This window comes from Cottoperca gobio, chromosome 4, assembly GCF_900634415.1.
Source record: "Cottoperca gobio chromosome 4, fCotGob3.1, whole genome shotgun sequence".
In the NCBI taxonomy this organism is placed as follows: Eukaryota; Metazoa; Chordata; class Actinopteri; order Perciformes; family Bovichtidae; genus Cottoperca; species Cottoperca gobio.
The window spans coordinates 20,752,589-20,768,189 of record NC_041358.1 but is presented as its reverse complement, the minus strand read 5'-3'; the positions used below and the strand labels follow the sequence as shown (position 1 = coordinate 20,768,189).

General features: G+C 39.7%; 1 protein-coding gene across 8 annotated transcripts; it reads right to left on the bottom strand.

The window, feature by feature from the left end:
• Window positions 1-320: 320 nt before the first annotated feature.
• Window positions 321-10,101, bottom strand: exoc1 (exocyst complex component 1). 8 transcript variants are annotated; one of them, XM_029430171.1, is made up of 21 exons: window positions 9,985-10,101; window positions 9,085-9,216; window positions 8,871-9,001; window positions 8,590-8,749; window positions 8,252-8,269; window positions 7,252-7,439; window positions 6,854-7,081; window positions 6,632-6,764; window positions 6,281-6,390; window positions 5,503-5,571; window positions 4,716-4,865; window positions 4,202-4,310; window positions 3,472-3,516; window positions 2,943-3,106; window positions 2,738-2,851; window positions 2,387-2,466; window positions 2,006-2,234; window positions 1,731-1,914; window positions 1,432-1,631; window positions 1,095-1,289; window positions 620-772 (listed from the first exon to the last, which is right to left on the bottom strand). In XM_029430171.1, exons 2-21 carry the CDS (start codon window positions 9,206-9,208, stop codon window positions 620-622), a joined length of 2,784 nt encoding a protein of 927 aa, XP_029286031.1. In that variant the 5' UTR covers window positions 9,209-9,216; window positions 9,985-10,101. The 8 variants fall into 8 exon arrangements, with proteins under 8 accessions (XP_029286032.1, XP_029286031.1, XP_029286034.1 ...); XM_029430172.1 differs by lacking the exon at window positions 9,985-10,101 and having other exon boundaries at window positions 321-772; window positions 9,085-9,208; XM_029430174.1 differs by lacking the exon at window positions 3,472-3,516.
• Window positions 10,102-15,601: the final 5,500 nt, after the last annotated feature.

Genomic DNA, 15,601 nt, shown 5'->3' with positions numbered 1-15,601 from the left:
ACACAAAGGTTTATAGATTTTTTTAAATCTGCCTGTTTAGCAATATGCATATTAGGTATGATGATTTTAGTATTTAATTATTAACAAATGCTCCTGTAAGAAAAAAAAGATAATTGTGAAGTTTGCTGATAACTAACAAAAAAACTGATTTAAAAAAAATAAAAAATCACAGAAGTACTGGAGTTTAAAAAAAATCTGCAACCTTAGCAATGTATGCATATTGGATATTACTTTAGTATTGAATTATTATAAATAATAATATTAATATAGTTAAATGCATATCCAATATCACGTGCTCAGCAAATAAATACGATACAGCATTGAATGGATTGGCAGCAGCAAATTTATTATGTACATATGGCATACACAAATAATAAAAATAAAAGAAACAATTAAGTATTTAGAGCAGAGTTGTTGAATCTCAAAGTAACAGGCGCACACACACACTGCAGACAGATCTGCACCACTTTCCAATGTACAAATTCCTTTCATTAAAATACACGGACACACACACAGAAGAAATGTTCATTGTTCAAACAAATAGCACAGGGTAGTTAGTGAAGAGCTAGTGTATCATCAGCCAATGTGAGGCAGTGGTGAAAAGTGCATAGCAGCTAGGCTAATGAGACTGAGCAATGCTGGAGAAGTACTCCAACATGTCCTGGATGGTAAACTCCATGGTGATCCCAGATCCAGGGTAGCATCTGCCGATTAAATCTTCAAAGTGCTTGTACTGACGGATGAACTCGTCTTGCATGGAGTGCCACACCACCTGGTGGAGTACATCAGCAAGTGCAACAGTTTAGATTTAGATTCAGATAAACTTTATTATCCCACGCAAGGAAATTTATTTGGTCCAGTGCTCCGGATATGAAGACATCATAAAGTCCACAGGAACAACAATAGAAACACATAATAAGACCACAACATACTCACATTTGAAACACATTGAGACAAAATAAAGACGGTCCATCGACAAAAGTAAAATAATATATGATATAAAAGTGAAAAAGTCAGAGTGACCAACTAAGAGTATTATAAGTTTATAATCCGATTAAATTCCAATATATTTGTATGTTGTAATCATTTCCTACCTGTAGAAGACTTTCTTCTTCACACAGATGTTTGTCCACCTTCTTGTAAAGGTTGTCAAGTCCCTTTTTCACCTCTTTGCCAGGATACTCTTTGATAACTTTACGCAGCTCTTGTTTGTTGAAGGCAAGCTGGTAGCTTACCTCCTCCTCACGAACACCCTGAGCTACACGGGCCTCAACTCCTTCAAAGAAATGCTGCAGGAGGGAGATAACAGTTTACCTATAATGCATTGACTACAAGCACTTGGTAAATGCTCACATCCTTCATATCACTAATCATGTCCAGAAACAACATAACTTTATAATAACAAAAAAAAAAGAAGGTATTTCGACTTACATTGAGTTTTTCCAGAGGCTGGCCCAGAGAGTTGATTACATGGGACTGCAGATGGTCTGTGTATTTGTGCTTGGCCTCTTGCCTCTCTGCCTTCAGGCAGGAGATCTTCAGACGTGACAGTGTGGAAAAGATGTGGTGGAAATTCTCCATCATCACAACGTCCCGTGGAGTCTTCTGGCTTTCATTGGCTACCTTCTCCACTAAAAACAGACAAACAATATTCAGAAGTTTGCTTCCGAGGATCAACATAAACACGACATCATCTATAGCCAGTACAGTAGGTGGACCAGTGGTCTCACCATTCATGAACACAGCCCTGATAAGCTTGACGTAAGCTTTATCCAGGTCTCCTCGACGCTCTGCATTACGGAAGATTGTTTCAGCCAGTTCAGCAAACTCCTCAAACCCAGTTACAAAAGGCAGGATGCCAACTTTGCTCTTCTTAGAAATCTTCACTTCCTCCATCTGCCTGATCTGACCGGACTGTGAGGAAAAGACATTCGTATTAAATTCACAGTAAAATATGTGTAAGACCTCAACCATACTTTGTCCATTTTCAAAAGACTCTACTCACAATGCACTTGTCAAAGTTCCTCTTGACAGTGACCAACACGTTTCCTAAAGTAGTGCTGAGGTAAGAGGCCGGGTCGACGTTCTCAGCCGTCCACACATGGTGACTCATCTTCACCAGCATGTAGAGAGAGTTGAAGCTGTCAATCTTGTCGCCCAGAGCGATGAGACTGTTGAGCTCCGTCTCGATGCTCTGGAAGATCTTATTCATCATCAGCCGCACAAGGTCTTTCCTTGAGTCGTGAACAAGAAGTGAACAAGACAGAAAGGTGAGTTAAAAAAGTGAAACAAGAGAATGACGCAATTCATAGTAAAATGTTTTTTGGCAGTGAAGGAGGGTTATATGTGCAGCAGAACTGTTCGCCAGCAATGTGAAACCACTCACTCGGATGACAAGGACTGTCTGTGTTCAGCCTGGGGAGGAATTCTGGACGACATGCCTCCGTCTGCTTCCTCTGTTTCGGGCTGACGAGAAAAGAGACATAAAACATGACAAATCCAAACAAACATCTGCCGACGTATACATACATATGAATGATGCTGCACTCATTATTGCAGTATTATATCACGCCTTCAGGAAAGAAACATTTCAAATGCCACCAGACGTGAGTACGGCTACTAAAGTAAAGTGAAGGGTTAGACAATCTCATGCGTTACTAAAGACTACACATCAGTAGGTGGCATACCGAATGCTCCCACTGTCACAGCTACTTCAAATATCTGTTCACAGATTTACCTGAGCAAGAGGGGGTGTAACTGTCGGGTGCTGCTGCAGCTTGAAGAACTTGCTGATGAAGTCTTGTTCCGCAAGACACAGAGGCTCCAGCTCGCTGAGGACCTGCTCAAATATCTGCCAAAAGAAAAGCCCTCCATTTAATCTCTCAATACAGAACATTTAATAGTTTGATTTAAAACAATCTTTGGATATCTGGCAGTGTCACCTTGTCAAACTTGGTCCTGTCAGCCACGTCCAGGTCAGAGGCGGACATGTTACCCATGTCCAGCAGTGAAGAAGACTGGGAGCGCCGGCTGTTGGAGCCCTGCACAGTCAGCTTGTTCAGGCTCGAGGTAGAGCCTGTCAGCTTCCCAGAGCTGCCATGAAGGCCTAATACAGCACCACACATACAGGGATTCAATGTCCTGTGTTCAGTGAGAGTCAAACTGCAGGCTAATGGAATGCAATTATGACACTATTCAATAACTTGCATAATGTGCATAGTCAAATCATCCAAAGAAAACATCAATGTTAGCTTTTTGTAGGTATCTCTTAAAGAATCAGAATTTGTGATGAGCTGTATTGTGAAGATTTAGCACAAACCAACCAGGTACATGGAGAGGTAACGGTTGGCACAGCTTAAAGTGGGATATATCAGGGTAGCGAAGGGTTTTGAGCAAAGGATTTATTTTAGTGCAGCTATGTAAAAAGCAGTAAAAGACAGTGGAATAGCTCTATCCAAATGTCATACTTACTTTCGGTTTCCTGTTTGAGCGCACTCTCTTTCCGCGGAAGCGTGGCTGCAGCCAGTTAAAAAGGCAGGCATCAAAGACAGAGACAGGTTAGGCTTAAAACATGCAGCATGGGAGGGGTGAGGCTAGATGTTAAAGGTTGTAAAAAAAAGTCACATATATGCTGACGTGCACTGCAGTGGCTTAGGTACGCTTTTAGCTTTGACAAACCTTTGGAAAACAATTTTGTCTTTTGTTTTCAGCAGGAAAAGCTGATACAGAATGCAGAAAGCAGAGTTCTATAATTCTGCCAAAACCAAAGCTCAACCAAGAGTACTCTTCAGATTAAAAAGAAATCCAAAAGGAGTAGAACATTTAACATGTAAGGTTCCTTGTACAAAAGGGGAAAAGAGACGTCATCAAAAGGTAAAACAAGAGGCAGGACTTCAGCACTTTGGAAGCACACATAGTAAGAAAATATGCTTCTGGTGACAGATGTAATGCAGAAAAGGCTGTAAAAGAATGAGGCCTAGCTTCCTTGTTTATACATGAATATTCCATGAACGTCTACGATAGACAAAATAAACTACAGATATAGTGAAATTATCAATATCATTGAGTAAACTACAAGTTACAAAAAAAAGGGAGACAAAGACAATAACAGTTGTTACTTGAAAATCCTAACACATTATCTGCAGAAGACAAACATGCTTCATGTCTACGCTCCAACAGGTCTGTGAATCAGAGCTCTTACCGAACTTGCCCTTGGCTTCCTTGGTTGTACCCGCCATCTTTATCTTGGCAACCTCAAAGAAGTCTTTGATTTCGCGTTCATATAATCTGCTCATGTAGTCGACATAAGTCTGAAAAAAAATAAAAATAAAGAAAAGGAGATGATATTTGTTTAGATGCAAAATACCACATCTTGAGTACTCAGTATTAAAGGCACAATTCAACATTTTGAAACTAAACTTATGTGCTCTCTTGCTAAGAATTAAATGAGAAGATCTATTCTGCTCACATGTCTATGTACAGTACAGTAAACACTTAGCTTAGGAGCTAACTGTCTCCTGGCTGCAGCTTCATATTGTTATTAAAACTGCTCTTGTTGCTACCAAGGTAACCAGGGGTGTCATCAATTAACCAATACTCAAATCTAAGAGATTACAATTTTACCGGACAGAGTGGTATCAATCTTCTCATCTAACTCTCAGCAAGAGTGTATTTCTACTAATCCTTTAAACATGTTGTCAGATAACAGCACTGACCCTGGACAGGCCCTCGTACTTCTCCCTGTGTGTGTTCTTCAGCCACTCCATGAGCTTGGAGTAGCGCAGCAGGTCCCTGTGGAGGGGGCTGTGTTTGGGCAGGCTCATCTCAGCTGTGTGCTGCGACAGGGTGGAGCTCTGGTCATGGCCCTGGATGACATGTGAGGGGAGACAATTAGCAATACATTCAACAAGAGTTAGTATAGACAAATCTAATATCAAGTCCCATTCAATCTTTCTGTATCCACACAAGGAATATTTATCTCGGGGATAGGATATGTTACCTCTGATTACCACCAAAGCAGATGTTTTCAAAGTAAACACCACATTGTTCAACTCAACAAACCACCACTTCTTCAGCTAAACTTATTGACAAACTCTTACTGCCATACCGACGTTCCCCTCACTTCCCCTCATTGTTTTGTTGTTCAGTGTCAACTGCTTGTGCTACAAGACATGCACGCAGAGCAGACAGGCACAGGATTTTATGATATGAGACCTTTTGCAACAAAGCCAAGTTAGCACCCCAACACAAAAAGAGCCCTCAGCTGAGTGCAGACAGTTGATGAAGGAGGAGAAAGATGAGTGGTGCCTCTTCAGCTTTCAGATCAAATGAGACATGTTAAATAGTTAGAAACACATCCCATGCAATACAAAATAAGCTATGTTAGGCTATGGAAGACCTGAGGTCTCTGAGGTAATGACATGTAAGTTGGAGTGAGGTGGGACGAGTGGTCAAACATTAGCAAAGAAGGGGGCGAGTGGGGGTTGCTGTGAGGGTACTCACTGGAAGCGACAGACAGGAGGACCTATAGAACTGAGGGATGGTCATTTTGAAGTGACTGAAGTGGTTGAACTGACACAGAGACAGAGAGCAAAGTGGGATGATTCAAAGTGAGCAACACGCAGAGTCAAGAATAGGAGGGACACAACCAGAAGGAAACGACCAAAGGCAGCCCAGGAAGAGAGTCACAGCTAAAGAGGAAGTCCATGGGGAGAGAGAGAGAGAGTCTGGAAGAGAACAGGAGAGAGTGGCTGGCGCAGCAGACTCACAATGGAAAGGTGTGAGGACGAAAAAAAATCCTTCTCCCTGCGTCTGGTTACCAGAAAATCGAGTAAAATGTCTTTGCCTAAAGCTGTCGCGTAAATTATTTATAGCCTCTGAATCTTCATCAGCCAACACAAACTTTAAGCGAAATGTAATTAAAGTATCAAAAGTAAAAACATTTACATAAGTATAAGTAAATGTCCCTTGTAACTGATATATTAATTATATAGGACATTATAATTATTAATACTGATGCAACAATATGGAAGCAGTATTTTACTGTTGTAGCTGGTCGAGGTTTATCTACTCAACTAGTAACTACAGCGGTCATAAATGTAGTGGTGTAGAAACATTGGATATACTCAAGTTAAGTACAAGTACATTATCCTATTGAGTAAATCTACTTTTGACCAAATTAAGACTTAGAGAATAATCTTATGTAACCTCCAACCTGAAACTAAAACTTAGAAAGCTTTAAAACGTGTTATATCCCTTATAAGCACAGTGTGCCTGTTACCTGGTGAACAAACACATTGTTGAGGTGATTGGTGAGACGGCGAGCGAAGGTGTCTCTCAGCTCAGCAAACAGGAGCTGCTGCTGAATCACAGCCATCAGCTTGTCGTGGCCTATGGAACGGAAAATAAAACATCACCTTACATTTATTACTAACTTCACAAAAGGCATTTACAGGCTAGACAAATGTATCAGCATTCGTGAGCAATGGACATACACATCTGCTAAAGATATTTTGTGTATTTTAGTGGTTATTGAGCCATACGTTTTCCAAATGTGCAACTTCTGAGAGTTGCTCACCGACAGTGATAAACAACTGATTTAGTTGATCAACAAGTACATTTGTAAACTAACCCGGTCGGAGGGCCACGTTCATGCACTGCAGAAGAGCTTCAGAGGCATTGATGCAGGCCTCGATGCCTTTAGGAGAAGTCAGGTCTCCCTCCTGCAAGGCTCTGATATGTCCCTTTGACAGGTCCATGTAGTTCTACATGAAGAAAGACAAGCCACAGTCGTCACATTTTTTAAGGGTTCGTATCTTTTGTGCATCAAGCAGAATTCAAATGTGTCCGTTACCACTAAGAACTGGATCTCATCCAGCAGTTTGACATTGTTGGTGTTGCTGATCTGGATGAGGCGGTTGCTCTGTGAGATCTGGTCCATCTGCTCCTTGACGCTCTGGAGCATCTCCTCGTAGCTGCTCAGCTTTCCCTCGATGGTGTCCACTTCACCCAGCGCCTCATCCAGCAGCTGCATCAGGATGTTGACCTGCTTCTCCGATGCCATGATGGACTGGATATTGGCCTTAAAGTAGGAAACAATGCAGAGGGTATTAATATGTTTTCTATGTTGTTTTTTTAAAGTGAATATTTCTGTCTAAGCTCTCCAGAATATATACATAATAATATCATAATTAAGAACAATTATTTTTATTCTTTTCATTCTGTTTTTAGTTTAGCAGTCGCTTCACTCACCCCATCCAGAACCTGCAGCTCCCTGGAGAGCTGCTCTGCGAAAGCCTCAGCATTGGAGACGGCGTACTCGCACATCTCCATCATGCCCTCAATGTCCTGCTCTTCACGGGTGCTCAGCTCCTGGTAGTCGTCCAGAGCGTCCTCATCGCCCCCGGCAACACTCTGACTCTCACCACTCGGCACAGACTCTAATCCCACAAACAGAGATGGAAATGTACGCTGAAGATATGATGAGCACAAATGCAAAGTGCAAGACACATTCTTTTATGTATCTTCCAGCACATCAGGTTTTTACAAAGCTCTTGTAAGAACTACAGACACATACAGAATTACATTCAGTGATGGGGAATGGCGAGTATTAAAACACATAAATAAATAAATAATAATAATTAAAAAAAAAAAATATATATATATATATATATATATATATATATATATATATATATATATATATATATATATATATATATATATATATATATATATATATATATACACACACACACACCTAAATAAAAACTAATTTACCAGCAACTGATCACTTTCTACCAGTGACAAAAGAAGTATACCTGCAATCTGAATTTGTGCTATCAGCTAAATGCACTTCATTATATGTATTCTGGATGATAAAAAAAAAAAAAAAGACTGATAGACTTCTGTAAATCTGTAAATCAAACTTCATTTCGGCAACTTAATAAACAACTACACTTGACTAAACTAAATGGGCTACAACAGAGGACATTAATGAACATGTCAGGGAATAATCCTATGAATTAAGGTGGAATGGACAGGTAAACAAAAGCTAAAAGTGAGGTAAAAACATGACCTAAATGTGTGTTATGATTATTGAAAAATGAAATCATGCCCATCTGTATTTAGCGTCAGATAAGTCACGCAGAAGGATCTTTAAGGAGGTGCGAGTCTCTAATGAGAATGGTGGTTTGAGGTCATGAGATAACAATGGAGAGGAGTGAGGAGGGGGAAGTTAAGTCCTACCAACCTTCCGCTTTAGGAAGTTCTGGCCAGAGAAAGTTTAAGAGAGAAAAGTGAGAATAAAGAAGAATTTAACACAGAAAGCCACACCACAAACCAAGATACAAAGAAGAGGTTGAATATTGTTTTGTAAATCGTGCTATTAATAAACAAATTCAAACAAAATCAAGCAGAGATTCTCACTTCTGGGCTAAATTAGAATATCTCAAACATGACCAATGCACAATAGGCTCAACACTATTGGTTTAAGAGGAAGAGACAAGCCTTTAAGCACATATAATCAAAACATGAAAAGGGGCATGCGTTTACATTGGTGGCTACAGTAAGGATAGAGCGTTTCCACACCTTCCAGCAGCTGAGAACTGACATTCACAAACTCCACCTTCTTCCTCAGGTATCGCTGGTTCAGCTTCCAAATGCAGGAGATGAAGGAGTTTTTTTCAGCTGTACTGCTAGCCACCCACCGATACACCTTCTCAAAGTGAAGGTCAAACTCAGGATTTTCCTAAACCATGAGAGTAGAGAAAAGGGAGCGTATGATCACTAAATAAGGGAAAATAATTATATTTATGAAAACTAAACAAGGTTATAAGTGAAAAAAGTACAAGACACATTATTCCTCTGACCTTGCTTGCATCTTTGGCATCTACTTCTGTCAGATCTCGGAGCTCCCATGTCTGCTGCCGTTTGTAAAAGTCCCCTTTGTCAGATTTCTTCACCTTAACCACTTTAACCTGGACAGGCCTCTCTGTCGTAACTGGAAGGGGAAAAAAGCACATTATTTCAGAAACATTTACTTTGATTATTTATAGATTTTTCTAATAACGGTTTCTCTCTTACCTGTCGCACACAAGAAGCAGTTCTTCTTTTTCTTTCCTGCCTTGCAGACATTAACAATGCCTAGGAGACGCTCGTCGTTGGGTGTGAAGATGTCCCTCTGGAGAGCATGCTTGATGGCTGTCATGGTGGATGCTGTCATACAGGACGTATTAGGTACTTATTAGTATGAACATAAGGGACACACTTCCAGTATACATTCAGAAACATCAAGTTTGATTTGAACGCCCTGTAGACTAAATAGCATTTCCTTCCCCAGTATCAGGAACATTTAAAGACAAAACAAACATTATGTAATTTCGTCATTCGCAGAGGTCTCTGAAAGCAGAGAGCCAGACAGACACAAGTAAAATGTGCACATATCAAGCACGTCGCATTTCCTGAATTACATGCACATAATTTACAACCATTGTAGTTTGCATTGTGACTCCGTTGATGTCATGTTGGAAAATGTTTTCAGAGGTTATCTTAACGTATGATAATACTCGTTTTGTGTCTCTTGGCACTTCAAACACTTTTCTAACGGTTAGCATACAGGCTACCAGAGGTTGTTGACATTAACTCCACAGTACATACCAACCAGAAAACACCTCTACACAGTGTTAGAAATACGTTTTAAAAGTTAGCTAACTACTGGACTAAGTAAGAAATAAAGAAGCAGCCAGAGACCCTTCCCAAAATAAATGCACTGTTGTCCTCTGTGTCCCTTAGCTTGCAGGCTGCTAGCGTTCCTGCTAGCTTGAGAGAGCTAGCTACTGTTAGCATCAATTACGCTTTTTGCACAGAACAGGCAACTGTTGTGATAATATCAGCGACATAATCAACTGTGAATTAATTTAATCGTGATGCATTCGATCTCTATTTTGACATAGGTAACGTTATATATTCATAAATAGCGACTACCTTGTTTTAACAGCCCACCAGCCCTTTGCAAAGCACCGCCCTCTCTCTTCCTGGTTCAGACGGAGCTGTCACGTGACAGCAACAGTGTCAACATCCACTGATCCACCCACAGAGGCAACAACGCGTTATCAAAGTAAAACCTCACCTTTAATGCTTTAAAAAAGAAATGGAAATACATACTAAGACAATCAAATATAAGTATAGTTTTTTACTTAAGATACTATCTATTTATCTTTGTTGACCCCTGGCATGCTTTATCTTATTTCCTATTATATCCTATTTATGTTTTTTATTTTTCATCTCTTCATTCGCCTATGTATCTGTTTACTTTGAAATATTACTGTTAATTTGTATAATTTTTGTATATATATATATATATATATATATATATATATATATATATATATATATATATATATATTAGTCCCCCTTTATATATTTATTTTATGTTGATAATGTTTGTATTGTATGTGTGTTCAATACACATTTTAAAACAAATAAAAAACACACAGAGGTTCAACGTTGCTGCATCTAGTTTCCTCAGCTCTTGATTCCAGATTTTAAACAAACTTAACACTTAAAGAAAGAATATATTATTATTAACATTGAGTAAAAATAAATGACTCTGCTTCTTCTTTTTCTTTTTTACCTGATATTCAGATCCTAAGTCCTTGCATCAAAATCTAATTTTAGGACTTTATTATTAGGTTACAGCCAATTGTGCTTACTTTTTACATATTCATATATTAATATGTATTTAATCAAATTAGCACACAGTCAATCTGTAGTCAGGTGTCCTTGGTGTCCACAAAACATCTCCATTTATTCCCCATACTGTAATTATTTCAGATTAAATGTGTATACCTAGAGTAAATGAAATATAAAATAAAGGATACTGTATGTACTGTTGCTTGCCGTTGCTAGTCGGTTGCTTTTGTATTTGTTTTCGCAGTAATATGTAGTTTCTATGACAACAATATGATAGTATACATCTTTAAAGTAGGATAACCATTTATCATTTAACAAGGTTACAGATAAACATACCTTTTACAAAACATTTTGGAATATCAATAACAAGTTATTTGTTTTGTGTGAGCATTTATTTACTTGATCAAATAATAAATATTGGATTTTTGAAAGGATTAAATAAGGATACAAATGTTCGACATAACAAGTATCTACTCAATGCAAGCAGACCGTGTCAACTGTTATGTCTTTCAGAGTTTTGGAGTGAGTTAATTTTTAGACTTTAACATGTGCCATTTTAGATTATGCCTGAAAATGCCATGTTGCATATGATCTTTTTAAAACACCAGATGGCATTGTTAATCCATAAAATAGTTCTAATCTCTGTATGTTTCTTTATGTGTGTCAGTTCTTTTTATCCGTGTTGTTGTGTATTCATGTTTTCTCGTAGCAATAAAAGTGATTCACCATCTATAGCAAAACCCATAGAGGCTATAGCTGAATGTCAACACAGTAAGTCAGACATGTAATGGAGAAGATTAACAAGTGATCTGCACATAACGCCTTGAGGTAGCCTACACTGTCTGTGTTGAAGTTATTGTGCAGAAAGACAGCACTTGATTTCCCAGCTGGTGAATGAGACATTCACTGTCACCAACAGTTCAATACATGTTTTTTTTGCTGCCTGTGAAGTAAGCTTCCGAACACAACTCATACATCTACAGTAATATCTCCTTTAGAACATTAACATGTAAATTATTATTCATGTAAAGAACATAGCTTCAGTGTAGTGTGTGTGAAATAGTGCTTTATAGCAGGCTGTCGTCAAGTTCCTGTTTGTGTCCACATGAATATCGCTGGTCATCACTGTCTTTCCTCCAGTGGTGGGAAAAGATAAACATGTTGTGATTGTAGTTTATGGATATTGTATGTTGACATCTTGAGTTGCGTCCTACCAGTTTATCAAACAAAGATATCGCTTTAATATGGAAATAAGCACACAACAATATTATATGTTTGCCTTCAGAGAAAGTGCTGGTGGAGTTTACAGTAAGCCAGTATAGGTATTTTTTGAATGGCCAATTTGATAAATTAAAATAGATTTCTATAGACCTTTTAAAATGGATATTTACTGCACCATAAATAATTAACATATTTCCAAGATTTTGACATGAAAATCAAATTGAAAACTTTAAGAACTCCCTTCACATGCTGCATTCAACATACATAATAATGAAATGTCATCATCAAGAGGTACAACATAGGGCCGACATTTATTCTGTTAGACACACTTGTGTACATTCTTTATCCCTAATTAACTAAATAAGCCTACACCTCATGTATTTCCAGTTAAAACATTTTTGCTTCATGTTATTTCATTCATAAACTACATACTTCTTGTGTTCAGGCCATTATGTCCATAAAAATGATATATTTTTTTCCACCCAACATGTGTACACCACACACATCCTATGCACACACATATTATAAAAAAGAGAGACAAAAACACACACGCTACCATTATCTTTCTTCAACATTTCTGTTTTTCCAAATGTGTTTTCCTGTGATTCACCCACAGTGTCTGCTATTCTGGCACTTATTGTATATATTTTGCGAATATCAGAGATTTGTGGTCAGTGCTGACGTTCATGTTCCTACAACAGACTGATGTGGGCAGACGAATGTATAACTGCAGAAACCTGTTTGCTTTTGTCAACGTGTGAGTGAAACATTAAGCTACAGAATGTATTGCAGTGGACTCTGCAGGTGAGAGGTGTTCCCACTAAATAAACGTGTTGTGTCAGAAGGGCACTACGGCCATGAGGGAGCCCCAGTGACATGCTCGGCGGATATGGCTTGCAAACAAAAGGGGCTTTTTGCACCAGTGGGGTAGTGTCAGGGGGAGGTGATTACATCTCTGTAATCTACATTTGACATTAACACTGGTGATTAAAGGCGGATAGCATTGTCTATTTGTGTTTGAAATCAGAAACGTTTGAGTTGCTATCTGGATGGCATTTATTGCAGCCCTTTAAAGAGGCATCATCAGTGTTGTTTCAGATCCATATTTGTTGCACTGTCAGCATGGGAAAAATAAACACAGGATTGAATATATCTGCATAAGCACAGGCTGAGTTATGATATGCTACTGTAGCTTCTTTAACTTATTGTTGAGGTCATATCCTTTGCAGGTTTGGAGGCTTTGCGACTTCAAACAGCAAACAGGAATAAACACAAAACCTCTTCACAAATACGTTGACTCAAGTGTCCTTCTGCCACGGTTGTTATGGTATTTCCTCTTGACTCATGTGACACAGTACATAATGGTGACACCTGACTGCATCAACACAAACAAACACAAACGCAGTCGCGGGCAGCCGTATGAAAACTTTATGTGAACACTCGGCTCACTTTGGTAACCTCATCCCAATGTGAGACCTTCTATAACTGCCAAATTATACACAAAGAAGAACACACCGGCCTTCCAAACTGAAGTAAGCTAAGTAAGAGCCGCTATTACACAAGCAGCGCTGAGTGTAAAGCTCTTTGCTTGTTAGGAGGGTCGGTCATGTGTGCGATTTTGTTTTAAAGTAATCATGTCATTTAAAGTGTGCGCATGTATGTACATGAGTGCTCTTGGAGGAGTGCTTTCCTGTATGTTTGAGAAGAGGCAGGGTTAGGTGAGGGTTAGAGAGAGTGCTGAAATAAAGGGAGAGCATTATTATTAATGAATGAAGACCAAAATGAATTGCAAATGGTGATGTCTGCTGGCAAAGTCCAATGAAAAAAGATGATGACTGGTAATTAGTCGAGAATAAAATCGGATCTGAAAAAGAATAACTAAGAAAGGAATTATAATTAATGTTGCTACTCATGGATTCAGTTATCTGGCTAATTATATTAATCTCCACTCACCACTATTAGGGAAATGGCTCTTTTAACAGCTTCATCAGTTTTTCTGTGTAAATGTTGGATTCAATTCAAGGCTCCTGCTTCACAAGGTGACAATTGGTTTGTGGAACTTTAATGCATTGACAATGTGTACAATGTAGCACCACTAAACATTATATTGGTATTATGGTATATTTTAAGAATTTGTGTTTAATTAAGTTACATTTAATATTTAGTAATAAGGGGGGGGGGGCCTCTGCAGCTTCTCTTATTGATGTGTTGAGCCCCTCCGGAGCCACAACCATTAGCTTGACTTGACTTCCTCTGCCGGTTCTTTGATCGTTCCTGTAGGCTCGCCCCGGTCATACCAGCAGCACGGAGAAGTTGTAGTGCTGACTTTCCCACAAAGCATCTGCTTCCAACTTCCACTGGGTGGATAATTGTAGTCCAGCCAGCCTCGTTGCACTCTGTTCCCAGTTCAGAGTTGAGCCTCTTGCTTGTGTGATCTTGGATGGGAAAACTAGCTACTCATCCAGATCAACACCAGGAGTAAGCAGAGATAAAGTCTTTCATGCTGCTGGCTTCAGTCGGTTCTCTCTTGGCTTGACAAAGGGAACGAGCGGTCGAAGGAGAACTGAGGAGTTGTTAGCCCACACCCTGCACTTCTCCAACAGCTCCACCAGCTTCCCCAGACACCTGAAGCCGCCTCCACCAGCACAACCTTGCACACTGACAGGATGGGCTGGAGGCTCTGTTTTGCTGTTGCCGCAAAGCAGGCCCTTGTCCTCACTTCAAAATCACTGGGAGAGGTTTCGGGGGCATAGAAGGGTGTCATATGTTGCCCCTGATGTTGACAGATGTGTGTCCAGCTGATGCCTCTGCTTGTGCTGGTCTTCCATCATGTCCATGCTTCCCGCTGGCCCTGGGACACTGTGTTGATAAGGTAGCGCTCCTGCTCCACCGGTGTGACCTCCTCCTCGACCATGGAATGCTCCCTTGGGGTTTTGGACCAGAAGTACAAAGGTTCTCCCCAGCCCAGTCCTGACCTACTGTTTTGTACTCTTCCTCTTTGTGCTGCAGCCTCCTGATGGCTTGGTCCACCTGCGCCCTGTGCGGACATCCACCCTGCGCTCCTTATCAGCTGGTGCCTGGATTCCTTTAGTTCGATTATGATAGTTACCAAGGCTGATGGATTTCAGAGGAAGCTGCAGTGTGTTCTTGCCAAAGAGGCCCAACCACTTCCTGTGTTGCAGATGCCATCCATTCTGCTGGCTACTGATGATGGAATTTCAGTGGCGACATTATGTGCTGGTTAAGTGTGAGCTGGTAGAACCACACCTTTTATTTCCCCAGGAGCTGCCATTCCATCTGCCAGCTGCTTGTGTGCCAGCCTCCCGCCCTGTCTGTCAGAGAGCTCTGATGTGTGGTCCCTCCCGAGGTTTCGGATAGGTTGCTCCACCAGTCGTGGAATTTCCTCTCCTCCTTACTACTAGTATCATTTAGATAAGTGCTATATTATTTGCCTATTAATTATTATAGGGATAGAATGCGATACTCTTTGAAATGATAAAATGTAATGTTAAAGTGAAACATTATATATAGAAATTGCACAACAACTCATGTAATATAATTTAAAGTGGATTCCTGTTACAATCTGCATAAGTAGGATATTACGAGTTAGAGGTTTAAAGCAGATTCTAATTCAGATTTCAGATAAAGAATAATCTCCTTTACATTTAGGTTCCTCAATATCTCTATG